The sequence below is a fragment of the Vespula vulgaris genome, chromosome 10 (genome assembly GCF_905475345.1).
Source record: "Vespula vulgaris chromosome 10, iyVesVulg1.1, whole genome shotgun sequence".
Taxonomy (NCBI): domain Eukaryota; kingdom Metazoa; phylum Arthropoda; class Insecta; order Hymenoptera; family Vespidae; genus Vespula; species Vespula vulgaris.
The window spans coordinates 5,946,759-5,961,426 of NC_066595.1; the positions used below are offsets into that span (position 1 = coordinate 5,946,759).

At 37.0% G+C, this 14,668-nt stretch overlaps 2 protein-coding genes across 8 annotated transcripts in view; one reads left to right on the forward strand and one right to left on the reverse strand.

Annotated features, from left to right (window-relative positions):
- The window catches only part of LOC127067060 (putative polypeptide N-acetylgalactosaminyltransferase 9), a 170,466-nt gene extending 155,882 nt beyond the window's left edge, over positions 1-14,584 (forward strand). For 6 of the 7 annotated variants that reach the window (XM_051001555.1, XM_051001554.1, XM_051001559.1 and 3 more), the window contains 4 exons: positions 591-719; positions 6,394-6,504; positions 10,045-10,173; positions 10,355-14,584. In XM_051001555.1, coding sequence (XP_050857512.1) covers positions 591-719; positions 6,394-6,504; positions 10,045-10,173; positions 10,355-10,495 — 510 coding nt within the window. In that variant the 3' untranslated portion in view covers positions 10,496-14,584. Of the gene's footprint in view, positions 1-590; positions 720-6,393; positions 6,505-7,070; positions 7,176-10,044; positions 10,174-10,354 lie in introns of all 7 variants that reach the window. The other variant, XM_051001561.1, reaches the window with a different exon arrangement.
- The window catches only part of LOC127067062 (serine/threonine-protein kinase Warts-like), a 142,756-nt gene continuing 138,366 nt past the window's right edge, over positions 10,279-14,668 (reverse strand). The window contains exon 6 of the mRNA XM_051001575.1: positions 10,279-10,563. Coding sequence (XP_050857532.1) covers positions 10,534-10,563 — 30 coding nt within the window. The 3' untranslated portion in view covers positions 10,279-10,533. The remainder of the gene's footprint in view (positions 10,564-14,668) is intronic.

Genomic DNA, 14,668 nt, shown 5'->3' on the forward strand with positions numbered 1-14,668 from the left:
ATAACTACATATAGATATATATGTATAACATAATAATCAATCAATTTCTTGGCATTGATTATCGATAAGAAAGTACAGAAACAAAAATACAAATATACATTTTACAAATATGTATATAATAATTCTAATTTTGACAGACTAATGTTCACGGTTTGACTCTAATTAATTTTACTTATCGTATCGTGAAATCTAACGTTTAATCGATCGATCGTCTTCGTCGATAGAGGATATAAAATTTTACAAGAATAAACTAAAAAAAAAGGAACGAATCTTACGATTTAAGAGCCATCACGCTAACGTCGTTTATCCGCATATTCATAATTCGAAAATACAGGGCTCTAACTTTAATTAAAATCATAGTCATCGCTGAATTATCGAACAAGATCATCTGTTCTTCATCTTGCTTTTGGACGAGCTTCACGTTTTTGTTCATCGAAGCGTAAAAATCCTTCACCTTCTCCTTTCTTACCCTCCTCTCACAATCTTTCTCTTTTTCTCTCTTTCTTTCTCTTCCTTTCTCTTCTTCTTTTTCAGCCGAGTAAGCATCCCGGTGGGTAAACTTTCCAAACTTATGATTTACGATTTTTCAGGGTAACTATGGGGACGTATCGGAACGAAAAGCCCTAAGGAAAAAGCTTGGATGCAAGTCGTTTAAGTGGTACCTCGACAACATTTATCCGGAACTCTTCATTCCAGGCGAAGCCGTAGCTTCTGGAGAGGTAAGATCTCCGACAGGATGTTTCTCGCTTTTCTCTTCCTTTAGGTTTGTTAGGGGAGCATTGCTCTTTTCGATAGAGCAAAAGACGATAGAAAATAGAAGAAGAAAAGCAGATAGAGATGCTGACATCGTACCAATGTCAGGAAACAAACCCGTGGGAAAGAAAAGGACGAATGGTGTTTCCTGTAACAACGCCGTGATGTCTCTTTGATCCATCAAAGCGTCGAATTACAGTTCTCTCGCAGAGAGAGACTTCTTTTTCTTTTTCTTTCAGAAAGCTAGACTGCTGGACGCGTTTGCTTTCCTACTACTTTTCAACTTTCTTTCTTTTCCTTATATCACTTTTTGTATATTATATTTTTCTCTTAAAGGTATCTTCTGTTCAATTTATCACACGTGTCTATCTTTGAAAATAGAGACTTCTGTATAATTACTATAGTGATTCTGAAGGCAACGTCTAGCGTACCGTCAAACGTTAATTACTATCGTTTAACACGTTTTCCGGTACTATGCGTTATTCTTTCTCCCTTTCCCACTCTCTTTCACTGTGTCTCGTTCTCTTTCTCTCTTTTTGACCGACCAATATCGTTTCGATAATAGCTCGTTTGTTTACTGGCTTCGCGGCGAGTCGTAAGCCCGTGGCAAAATTCGAAAGCACTGTGTTCTACACATTGCCGGATATGTTTTAATCGAGTTTCTCGTTAATTAATTTACAGTTCTCTCTCTCTCTCTCTCTCTCTCTCTCTCTATCTATCTATCTATCTATCTATCTATCTCTTTCTCTTTGTATCCCTCTTTATTTCTCTCTTTATTTCTCTCTCTATTTCTCTCTCTATCTCTCTCTATCCCTATCTATCTATCTTTGTGCGCCGAGGGCACTATTATCACGATGAAAATTCGTTTACGAAATCGGAGATGATAATTCGCGAGTCGTATAGCTTGCGACACGATCCCCCTGCAACAATGTCGATCGCACATTAAAGAGAGAAACGAGAGGGACGAGTTACTGAAACTGAAAGCGAGTTAGGAAAGTTGTACGTTGTAAAAGTCACAATTAAAATGTTATTTATCGGCGTGAACTTAGACGGTAGGATTGTAATCAGATTAATTAGCAACGGGCTTGCTACGGAAACGACGAGAGAGGAAGAAGGAGCGGGGAGAAGGAAACGGAACGTTGTAATATCCGAAAGAAAACAAGCACGCTTAGTAATTTTCATTTGTTAATGAAATTATCATCGAATATTACTGTCGAATCATTTTATTATCATTCTTCATGAATTCATTCATATCAAGTATCTATCTTATAGTTTATAATTTGTTGAATGAAATTCGATCGATGAAATTCTACTTACTTTGACGCCGTAATCGAGGTATCGTAATTGACGTTAAAAAAAAAAAGAAAGAGAAAAAAGAAGAAAAAAGAAAGAAAAATAAGAAAGAAAAGAGAGAAAAATTGTCCTTTATCCTAGACGAACAAGTATCATCTTAGAAGTAAGCGAGTCTCTCTCTCTCTCTCTCTCTCTCTCTTTCTTTCTCTATTGACACTTTCCGGGCGATGCACCAATTGACATGCAAATTTCGCGTCGGCTTTGGCCTTTCATCGATCACGAAGCAAACAGACTATATAATCGATTAGCCGCGTCTTCAATGGGCAAGGTAAATGTACTCGCATAGCTAGCGACGCTTCGTGGCTTTTGTTCCGTGCTCCTCCAATCCGATCAACTCGCGAGCAGCTCCTCCTCTCGGTTCGTTACAACGTCCTGCGGGTGTAGGATTGTTAGTGGCAGAGGCGATGATTGATGCCGACGAGCTTGCGACACAGGAAACAATGGGTTCGATTGGGAAACAATGCTCGGGTCGTCCCGATTGTCGAGGCAATTTCGATCGGGTCGGATGCGCGAGCCTTCTCCTCGTCCGACTTACCCGATCGGAAATCGATTCGTCCGCGATCAGCGATCAGGAATTCCCTTGGTTTTAAAACATAGAGAAGAAGAAACGTCGCTGTAAACCCAGCTAGAAACGTGTAGTAACTACTATCGAATCGCATGTGTTTATTGAACGTATACGAAACGCGAGGTTATTCGACATTCGTCAATTGCCACTTGATATTGTTCGATTTGTCTCTAGAGCATATCGATATTGTCCAAGAGTCGATCTTTATATACACACATACAAACACGTATATATATATTATATATATGTGTGTGTGTGTGTGTGTATATCCGTCTTCTATATTAAAGGAAAGAAACAGGAAAATATATCAATAACCGAATGACCATCCAAACCGTTTGAAAGATTTATCATTTTACGATTCTTCTAGTATCTGCCAGATCAAAATCCAGATTATCGATCCTCAATGTGTACCATCTAAACCGATTTGATTTTGATTTCTCGCAGGGATTGCTCTAGCAATACAGTTTTAATTTCTCCCTCGTTACTAACGATCAGTCACGATCTTGATTTATATCCGTAGCACGGAGACACTCCTCTGGCATTCGTAATCGCTAAACGATCGATCTTGTATAACGCGTGTCATTTCGTACAGTGAAATAGTAATGATTAAGCTATTCCGATTGACATCAAAGTCCAATACCTATATCTTTCTAAATCGATTTAATGCTTAAATTAATAAAAAGGAACGTTCGTTTCTCCGATACCCTATTATTGCCCGGAAATTCGTCGAGCAATTTCCGTTTCGTTCTTATTGGCCAATGGAAAAGCGCGTCTTGAAAGCAATACGTCCGTCGATCGAACATGATAATAGAAGCCAACGGAATCCGGTGTGGAGTTGTGCGAATGGTATCGAGCGTTATTTTATCCCCCTTCTCTCTACCCCCTCTCCCCTACCCGATCATTCTCCTTTTTTCTTCTTTTCTTTCCTTTCCTTTCCTTTCTCTTCTTCTCTTCTCTGGTATCCAACATCCGACGTATTTCGAAGCGTATATAGAATAGGGAACGCTTTTTCCAATATTTTTCCCAGAGACAGCAAGAGTGTGGATTGCGAGTTGAAGGTAGATGGGACGAAAAGGGTAGGAAGGATAGGTGGGGTAGGACGAAGGGCGGGAGGAAGGTAGAGGTGGTTGTAAAGGATAGACGATAAAAAGGAAGAAGAGATTAAAGAATGAGCAGATATATTCAGGAAAAAGCATTGCACGCGGCTTCTCGCTACACTCCGGAATGTCTCGACATGCAAAATAACAATTTCCATGCTCGAAAGGCACGAAGCCATCCCGTTCCTTTTATCCTTTTCTCTTCGTCGTCCTATTCCTTCTCATCCTCGTCCTCTTTGCCTCGAAGGAGCAAACCTTCTCTCCTTTTTTTTTTTCTTTTTACATCCTATAAACCCCCACCATTCATCCCACTCTCATCGCGATTCTGAATCCCCTTTCCTTCTAATCCATCCTTTCGCTTCTCTCTCTCTCTCTCTCTCTGTTTTTTTTTGTTTTTTTGGTCAAAGGGAAGCGCCGATCTTCCACTAAATCACGTTGACGCCTCTTCTCGCGCATCGGTGAGACGACCGTCGCATGCTGGGATGGATAAATGGGGTGGCAAGGGGTGGAGAGGATTTATAGTACTCGCTGCTCGACGAGCCTGTCCAGAAATCGTGCACAGCGTGAATAATTTCCATTGCACGTGTTACGCTTCGTACGTGAGCCTCGACAAACGAGACGAGGTTTAGTCGGTAGACGAAGGTGAAAAGAGGAGGGGAGGTAAATGCGATTTTCGAGTCGTTTCGAACGTTCTCTCTCTCTCTCTCTCTCTCTCTCTCTCTCTTTCTTTTTTCTTCTTTTCCTTTTTTGCGTGTCTGGTATAACGCAACTTTCTCGCGTTTCGACACCGGCGAGGCAACCTTCCGAGCAAACGTTTGAAATTATTAGATCGTACAGTGTTCGATATTGATTCGTTTATTTCTCGTTACCCATTCTTTTTTCTTTTTATTTTTCTTTCTTTTCGTATTAAGCTACAACGTGAAAAATTATTTTTTAAGTTGTCTCGTCTCTTCGTAGAGATTTTCTTCGGAAAGGAAACGATATTTTTTTCTTTCTTTTTTTTTTTTTTACATTGACGTCGAAAGATCAACGCTCCTCGCATTGAGAAATTCTCGCACGTCCGGCAGGCTGGAAAAAGGTTGTGATAGAGTTGATGGGACAGCCTCGGGTTATTTCAAAATCTCTTTTCGTTTACCCGAATCGGACCGTGGCCGAGAATCCCTGACCGTACCTTGGAAATTTCAGGAAACTATCGGAAGAGTTATCGATAAGTCACTTAGTTTTTATTTTAGCTTACAACCAATGACGACTGCGACGACTACGACGACTACGACGACTACGACTACGCTGACTACGACTATGACTACGACTATGACTACGACTACTTCTACGACTACGACGACGTAGAAGAAGAAGAAGAAGAAGAGGAAGAGAAAGAGGAGGAGGAGGAGGAGGAGTAGGAACAGGCATGATATGAAAAGAGAAAAAAGAAAAGGTAGAAAGAGAGAGAGAGAGAGAGAGTGCCCGAGGTAGACGGAGAAAAAGGAGAGAAAGATGAAGATGCTCGCATTTGAAACTGCAACGACCACAGAATTCTTGCGTGTCAGTGAAATCAGGACTGCTGACCGAGCTTCGTGACTGAATGCATCCTACGTAGACGTAGATACTTAGATACGCGCGCGAATGCTTGTGTATGAGTGTATATGTGCGAGTGTTTGTGTGTTTGCGTTCAAGATATACACGTTCGCGCGCTCGCGAGAATTTCTTTCGACGTAAAGTTCGGGGGCTTCGTTTTCTCGTTGCCGATTTGGTTTCAGCTTCCGCTTGAAAAATGAGACAGTTCGATCGTAGTACGACCATGTAGTCCTGACTTTTTCCCAATTTTTTTTTCCTCTTTCTCTTTCTCTCTATCTCTATATCTCTCTATCTCTCTATCTTTGTCTCTAGTTCTCCTCCTTTTCTTTATTTTTTTATTATTATTTTTTTTTTATTTTTTTCTAGTATCCCCTATACTCGGAATAAAAAGGAGCACGGGCGAAGGCAAAAAATGAGAAAAGGGGAGGCGATAAAAATGTCGAGCGCATTTTCATTCGATCCCTCCACTATCTTCGTTAACTCGGTGCGACAGCGTAATTTTTATAAGGCGACTAGAGAACGAATATTTATCACACGATGTAAACATTCTTCCCTTAAGCGTACTTAGTTTGCATTCGCTCTTTTTGAAATGATAATTCACTTGGGACTCGCTTGGGAAATGAGAAATTTCTTTTTCTTTCTCTTTTTCGTTTTCCTTTTTCGTTTTCCTTTTTCTTTTTTCTTTTTTTTTTCTTTTTCCTCCATTTATATTTCACTGACAAAGCCATGCTTACACGATTGATATCATTCGTACTTTTATCTTTATTTTTGTATTTTTTTATTCCTGCCTATCTTCCTTTCTTTCTTTCTTTTTTTCTTTCAGATATTTTCGAAGAGGATGATCGTTTTTATTTTTATATTTATTAATAATATTTCTTTGATTTTCTTTCAGAAAATACCTTAAGGATTTGTCTATTTCTTTGTCTATTTCTCAGTATCTCTGTCTTTCACTGTTCCATAGATACGTTGAATTGAACTAATCGTTACTAATGACGTTAATAATGATATTAATCCTAGAGATATAATCGTACTAACATTAAACGACGGCAGGTACGTAATCTTGGAGAAGGAGGCAACACCTGCTTGGATTCCCCGGCACGAAAGGCCGATTTGCATAAGGCAGCCGGACTCTACCCGTGCCATCGACAAGGAGGAAATCAGGTAGAATGGATATACCAGCTGAATGAATTTTCGTCTGACACCGATCTTTCATCAAAACTCCGCCGTTTCTCTTCTGTTCTCTTTCCTCGTCGTTCATATTCTTGTGTCTGTGTTGAAAAAAAGCTACGATCTCGCGTCTTTCGATTCGACTCGAAAAAGATACTTTTCTACTCTTTTCCTTAATCTTTCTTATACGAAAAAAAAAGAATAATAATAATAATAAACAAAAGGAACGTTCGAATCGATGCTCTAACGTGATATCGTCGTTTAATCGTCGATCTATAACGTACTAACAACGTTTTTGTATATAACCCTTGCATTCTGCACGATCTTATGTGTTCTGTTTATTTATTTATTTATTTTTCTTCCGTGCTGTGCTTTCCGATGAGTGGAAGAAGGAGGACCAAGGAGAAAGTTAGCTTAGGGATACGCTTATGTGTTTTAGTCGTAAGAAAATGAAATAAGAAAATAAGAAAAGATAATAACAAAAGCGATCTTAAAACGATCAAAGATATGTCAGGTGTAAAAGGAAAAAAAAAAAAATTGTGTCGAATTGTTAAACGCAGATAAGACAGCTCGCTAGCGGAATATGTATAGACTCGCCAGGAAAACCGGAAGACCTGCACCAGGCCGTGGGCTTATATCCTTGTCACCGACAGGGCGGCAATCAGGTACACGAATCTGGGCACGTCGCGATACGAGGGGAGAAACAAATAACAAGGAATTATTATTTCGGGGCACGCGGTATCTTACTTACTAACTCCTGTATCACGGATTTAGGCTCGGTTACATGTGTGATTAGTTGGTTATTTATTATTTTTTGATTTTATTTTATTTTATTTTTTTATTAACTCTGTTGGTGGTGACGGTATCTAAGGGAATAATTTTTTCTCGCAAAATTTATTGTCAAGAAGATTGAAAGCAAGAAAAAGAAAGAGAAAAAAGGAAACGTAGATCTTCGGAAACAGATCTTGAAAGTTTCATTTTCTTTTCAATTCATGATAATGCGAAGAATAAGAATATTATGGAAGAAGGAAATAAATGAAAGAATAAAGAGAGGACACCTCCGTTAGATCGTCGTTAATCTTGGCTCGTTTAACGTAATTAGTAACGTCGCTAATCTGGTACGGGTGCTCATCAATCGTCGTACCTCCTGTCGGTGCGACGATCTATAACAGCATTCTCTGTTGGCGTAGCTATCCATTTCCTGTCGTCGTTTATAATTTCTGAACGATCGATGTAAAGGGGAATTCTCGTTGTAATTTCGAATGGTACTACGGCGCGAGTGACGTTTCCGTCTTTAATGATTCCGTAGGAGCAAGAGATAAAACGAAGTAATAAAATATAGAAAAAATTACATAAATAAATAAATAAACAAATAAGAAATAGAAACAAAAGATAGAAAGGCTTTTGAAAGTCTTTCATTTTCAACACCACCTCTCGTTATTGTTAGTTCAGTAACATGCGCTTTTTTATAATCTTTGTAAAAGTGTAACGCGAAACATTTTTCCCTTTACTTTTTTCTTAGTTCTAGTTCTTTTATGGTAACCGAAATGGATTATAGTACGACAAATCTTTTCTTATATGATCGTAGAAAGCACACAATTTCGTTCGCTCTCTACTTACTCGCGTAACTTTTGCGAATTACGTTATTCCTTTATTCTTTTTTCTTTTCTTTTCTTTTCTCTTTTTCTTTTTTTATTTTTTCTTCTTTTTTTGTTTTTCTTTTTTTTCTATTTTACGAGCCTTTTCTCTCTTTCTCTCTCTCTCTCTCTCCTTCTCTCTCTCTCTGCAATTTTGCAACTCTTTTTCTAGTGTGCACCCACGTGTTCTTGCTTTTCGTCAAGCCGCCGGTTTGTTATTAACGACAGCCGTAGAAAACTCTTGCTACTGGATCTTTTTCCACAGTGCCGAGTAGAAAAGCTCTCGTTCGCGTTTAACAATTCCAACGAAAACGGCCTCGCTATACAATTGCTGAAACAATTAGTCGTCACTCAGTGGAATGCGATCCGTACAATTTAAGGTTTCCCTTTCTTCGTTTCAAACATCGACGTTTACGACTACATATTTTATAGTTTAAAGAATTTACTATACCAATTTAGAATTACAAAAGTCGTTTCGTTACAATTCTATAGTAAGTCCTCAATTTTCATAGTTGAAACAAAGAAAAAGAAAAGAGAGAAATATATTACAAAAATGGGAGGAAGGACTTTTGTAAGTTCTTTTTCCTTTTTTATGTTTTTTTTTCCCTTCTTTATTTCATTTTTAATTTCTTTTTATTTACTTTTCCACCTTTCTTTCTTTCTTTCTTTCTTTCTTTTTTTTTTTGTAGCAACCGACGACAATTTCTACGTATAAGCGCGTTATTAATTAATAATTGTACGACGAACGGCTCGTCGACGATCAAATGTGCAATCTCGTTAGCGAAATTATATTGTCGCGCACGCATAATGATATTTGCCGACACATTTCCTTTCTATCCACGAAGCATAGAGAGTGTGACGCATGGCTAATAACATCTCGGTATAATGCATGCTTGCCACGATTCCTTGCTTCTCGTTATCCCAAAATCCTGTAAATTCTAATTGTTTCTATTGTACATTACTTTCTCTCTCTCTCTCTCTCTCACTCTCTCTATCTCTCTTTTTCATTCTCTTTCTCTCTATCTTTATATATATGCGTGTACGTATGTGTGTGTCATGTAAGTACACTAAAATGATTCCGACAGCGATATAAAAAATCAATTGCTATGTTATATTATCGTCACACAATTCGATTATAAGACAGTACGAATTAGTAATCGTATCAAATTAATTTAAGACAAACTACATCGTTTCATTGTTTCTAAATTTTTTCTTATCGATTTAACGATATATAGATAATTTTTTTTATTTCTTTTTTTTTCTTTTTTTTTTCTTTTTGATTTTACACCAGAAGCAATATACTTTCCAAAGGAAAATCCCTGTCGTACTTTCGATGGTACATTGCCTTTGAAGAAGAACTCGGCATTTCCGGGAATTCGTACGCTCGTTTTACCAAAGTTCCATTCCGATCGGTTGGAATTGCACAAACGGAAACTGAACGTAGGGGCTCGTGTAAATCGATGCAATTTCGAGGACCATCGGATTCGATTATCGACGATCGGTACTGATTAGCAACGCTTTGACGTTGTGCTTCGTAATCCGACTTCATACGAAAGGAAAAAGTAAATCGACGAGAGAGAGAGAGAGAGAGAGAAAGGAATACCCGCATGTTAACGCTAGCATTTCTCGTCGTGTTAATTTACAAGTTCGTTTTCTCAAAGAAGTTAATTTCTTTATCAAAAAATTGGCAATGTCTTCTGTCTTGCATGTCTTTTTTATATATACATACATATATACACAAAACTTTATCAGATATAACGTGAAAATCGATAAATTCCAAAGTTTTTTCGCTGTCGGAATCATCGTTCTTTCGTTTCACCAGCGCTAACAAACTTTTGCTTTTCGATCCCGGATTATTTTTATCGGATTAGTTTTTAACATCGATCCTTTGTCGCAGTACTGGATGTTGAGCAAGATCGGTGAAATCCGTAGAGACGAATCCTGTCTGGATTACAGCGGCCAGGATGTTATTCTTTATCCTTGTCACGGGAGCAAAGGAAATCAAGAGTGGGTTTATAATTCTCAGGTACAATTTTCCTCCTTCCTTTTTTTTCTTTTCTTTTATTTTATTTTATTTTATTTTTTTTTTTCTTTGAGCTTATTACGATATTAAAAACGAATGTAAAGTTACTTTTATTTTATTTTATTTTTGTATTTCTGTATAATGCAGTTGGAACATATGATCGATTCGATTATTTGTATTTTAGACGAAGCAGCTCAGGCACGGTAGTAGCGACAAATGTCTGGCAATCACCGAAAGCAAGCAACGATTGCTGATGGAGGAATGTTCGCCATCTGAACCCAGACAGAGGTGGTCCTTCGAGAACTACGATCCCTCGAAGCTGTGATATCGTGCGTACTCTCGTCGTCGATCCAACGTTCCACTTCAATTTCCTGAACAAGTCGTCCCATTTCTCTACGGACAGAAATTTTCCGTTGGCAAGACTCGCTTCGGAAGATAGGCACATATAATGCTGCGACGTACAATACAACAATTTATAAATTGAGACTAACGATCAGCGTTCAAACAAGAATCGTTGAAATAGTTTTTAGAAATTAGAAATTTGTCTTCGACTTTTTTCTCTCTCTCTCTTTATCTATCTGTCTATCTATCTATCTATCTATCTTTCTCTCTCTCTCTGTTTCTTTTTTCTTTTTTTTTTTGGTTTTTGTTTTTGTACTTTGTTTTTTTTCTAAGAACTCATTGCGAATCATCGAGATGTCAACAATTTTTATTTCATAACGCGTTAATCGATTCTCGATGATTTTCAATCAGCAAGTAATTTACATTTAAAGATGAAACGTGTGTATGTGTATTTTTAATGAACGACGAATATGAAAAGAGAGAAATGATATTTTACGGTGCGACGACCTCGAGAAAACGAATTTCGCTTATCGGATATTCGTTCTTGCCTTGAACGACGCGTATACGAAAATTTCAGAGACAACGTACATAGAAAAGTCGTTAGATTCTTCTTGTATTTCATTCGATTCGAGTGATGCGTCTCATTCGAACGTAAGCGTATCATTGTACGTAGATCGACGAGCGTCCATCGATCGATCGATCGTTTATCGAGGTAGACATAAAGAGGGAAAAGAAAATATATATATAATAAAAAGACAAAAAAAAAGGGAGAAAAAAAATAAAATAAACATTCCAAGTTTAGTCCGCGCGAACGAGTTTAGACAGTTTCCTATCTAAGGTGACCTTTCTAATGCCGTGCGCGTGCGAGTTGTTCGTTTTTTTTTTCTTTTTTATTTTTTTCATTTATCTTCCTAAAAAGAAAGAATGAAATATGTTGTGCGATAATAAATAGAGGAAAAAGGCACGAGCGATTTATGTACATTTATTGTAAAATAATATTCTACCTTCGATGATGCCAGCTCGTGTAGATCGTCACCTAATTAATTCTAAGAATAATTATTATCCGGACGTGTGGCGATCTTCAAGAAGATTTCTCTCGCGTAGGTCATACGTTTTAATATTAAGAACACGTTTGCACCTAACGAGATTATATTGAAATTCCATTTGCGATGCGATTCGCGAATACTTTGCGTGCCAACGAAATCGTGAATACCGTTTGCTCCGATAATACATTCTTGAACATGCCATTTTCCAAGTAAACGGTAGAGTCATGAGCGATCATCCGTGATTGATTTTTTTTTTCTTTTTTTTTATTCTTCTTTCCTTTGTAAAATTCTCATCTAAACAGGAAGAAATCATATTAGCTTATTTAGAATCAACTACGAACCAATCATCAACGAACATATCCTGCTTGTTCTCGTTTTTATTCAGTCAGAATTGGGTAGAAACGAATATCGCTCTTACATATCGATTTTGAAATAATTTAACCAATAATGAAAAATGAGCGTTAAACCTTTATACACGTTTATCAAGCGTTCATTAAATATTGTAAATTATACTCTGTATGTCGTTCAAGAGACAATATTTTAAGATTCATCGAGGATAACTTTCGAGAGAAAGATCGTATTTACGATTTCGAGGATTATCGGTCGTAATACTTAGCGATACGAGTATGTATGCGTATTATTGTGGTTGTATGAGTGCGTGAGGAAAAGTGTACCGAAGAAAGAGCGTTCGAGCAAATGCATTTACAAGAATGATAACTTAAGAGGATGTTAACAAAAAAAGAAAAAAAAGAAAAGAAAAGAAAGGAGAAAAAAGAATGAAAGAAAGAAAGAAAGAAAGAAAGAAAGAGAAAGAGTGCGCGAGTATCGCCCGTGTTCGTCCGATTTTTGGCGAGTGCTTAATTATATCATAAGTAATTAGTAATTTCTCCATGGTAGTCGTGACGAAAACTTTTTCATTCGCTTCATCCAAAAAAGAAGAAAAAGAAATAAAAAAAAGAAAAGAGGAAAAAGAAAAAAAGAGGAGAATAAAAGAAGGAGTAAAGTCGCATGGACCATTTTCATCGATAAAAGTGCGACGGATCGGTCGAAGGGTTTTAAATAATTTTAATAAAAGGAAATAAAAAGAAGATTTATTTCTTTTTGTACGAGGTGACAAATGGGCCGATATGTAAATGGATGCGCGTGTAATTCGAAAGACATTTATACAGATAGATATACATATATTATATATATACATAAAGTATATGTATATATATATATTATACATACGACATTTCTATATTTGGTAAGGATGTTGCATATCGCGTTAGATGAAGAAGTTAAAACAAAAAGACAAGTTATATAGAACATATTTGAACGTTGCGACGAAGCTCGTCTTCCTTCGATACGATCTACGTCACGCGGATATAAATATTAAATATCGAACGTGCCTTATTTCGTGTATATATAAATATGAATATTGAATTAATATTATTATTATTATTCATCATCTACGAAACGTCTATCACATAACCCTCTTGCAAGTATTTGTGTTGAATAAAGTCGATGTGTTGTGTTTTATGTTATTACTAACGTATATCGATCATCGTTATCATCGTCATCGTCATCGTTATCATCTCAATGTTATCGTGCCAGTCATCATAGCACATCCTCGTCTTCATTGTCCACAAATACACGAGCGATTATTAAGACCGATGCATTTAATCGATCATTTTGACGTAACAACATATCTATTTGCGTGTTAAAAAAAAAAAAAAAAAACAAGAAAAAGAAAAATATAGGAAAGAATGGAAGAGAACATGCGAGGGAATTAACGATAAATGTAATTAACGACGATCTTTTCTTAGTAAAGAAAATCATCTAATTGTCCTAAAATGTAGATACGTATATGTAAATACATCCTCACTTTTCAAAATAATCGATCACCTCGGACGATATTAAAAATCGTCATTCCACAGAGATCGTGTAAGAAGGTAGAAGTTTATATTTTGAAAAGATCATCTTCCAATAAGAAAGATCCTTTCCGAAATGATTTTTCTTATCCTTCTACTCGTCCATTGTTGCTCGAACGAAGGCCACCTATCGAGCAGCTGATATTACCTCGCTTATCGGGGTGGCTGCTACGGAAACGAGAATGAAATCGCTCGTTATTCTCGCGCAGGCGTCGTCGTCGTCGTCGACGTCGACGTCGACGTTGACGACAACGTTCTCCCTCGACATACTCTAGGGCGATTCATCGTTCAACTCGATATTCTATGGTACAACAAACTCGATATATCGCGTAATCTATTCTTCTTCCTACATTCTTATTTCAGAATATTTATATTTATCTTATCTTCGATTGATCTAAATTTATCATCTCGTTCCAACTTTAATCCGTTGTCCTTTTATTATTTTCGTCAGGCGACCGATATTTAACTCGACCTATTGTTGATTGTTTCTTTTTGTTGTTTAATTTTTGATCTATCGATACATACATACATACATACCTACATACATATATATGTATACATATGTATAAATATGCAATATCAACGTTTTATTAGAGAGAGAGAGTTCGATCTCCTTGAATTACTTTGAAACATCTCAGAACCTAAAGAAAATATGATAAAGATCATAAGGTCAGGTTTTTGATATTTTTGTCGGTATTTTGTTATGCACGGTCGACATGTACTACTTGTTGCGGAACCAAGCGCTATTGATTACCGGAGAAGGATAGGTGGTCGAAGAGAGACGACGCGTTTTCTACCACGTACGTGAATGGCTGCGATCTACACGGGTACGGATTTTGAGCTTGACCCGGATTCTCGTCGAGTTCACGTTTACCTTCACTTTCGTTACTCTCGCGTCATAACCAAATATCTATCGGCAAAAGATTTGTCCAAGAGGGATGCGAACGTCGTGGCATTCTTATTTTTTATCTAATTTCGATGGTTATCTAAAAAAAAAAAAAAAAAAGAGAACAAATTTCTGACGTTAGCTTTTTATCGAATCTTTGTATTATATGTAAAAAAAGAAAAAAAGAAAAGAAAACTTGCAAAAAAAAAAATATATAATGAAATGAGGATGCAAGAGTTTGTCGCTTTCCTTTTTCTTTCTTCTTCTTCTTCTTCTTCCTCTTCTTCTCTCTTGTGATTTTCTTTTTCGAA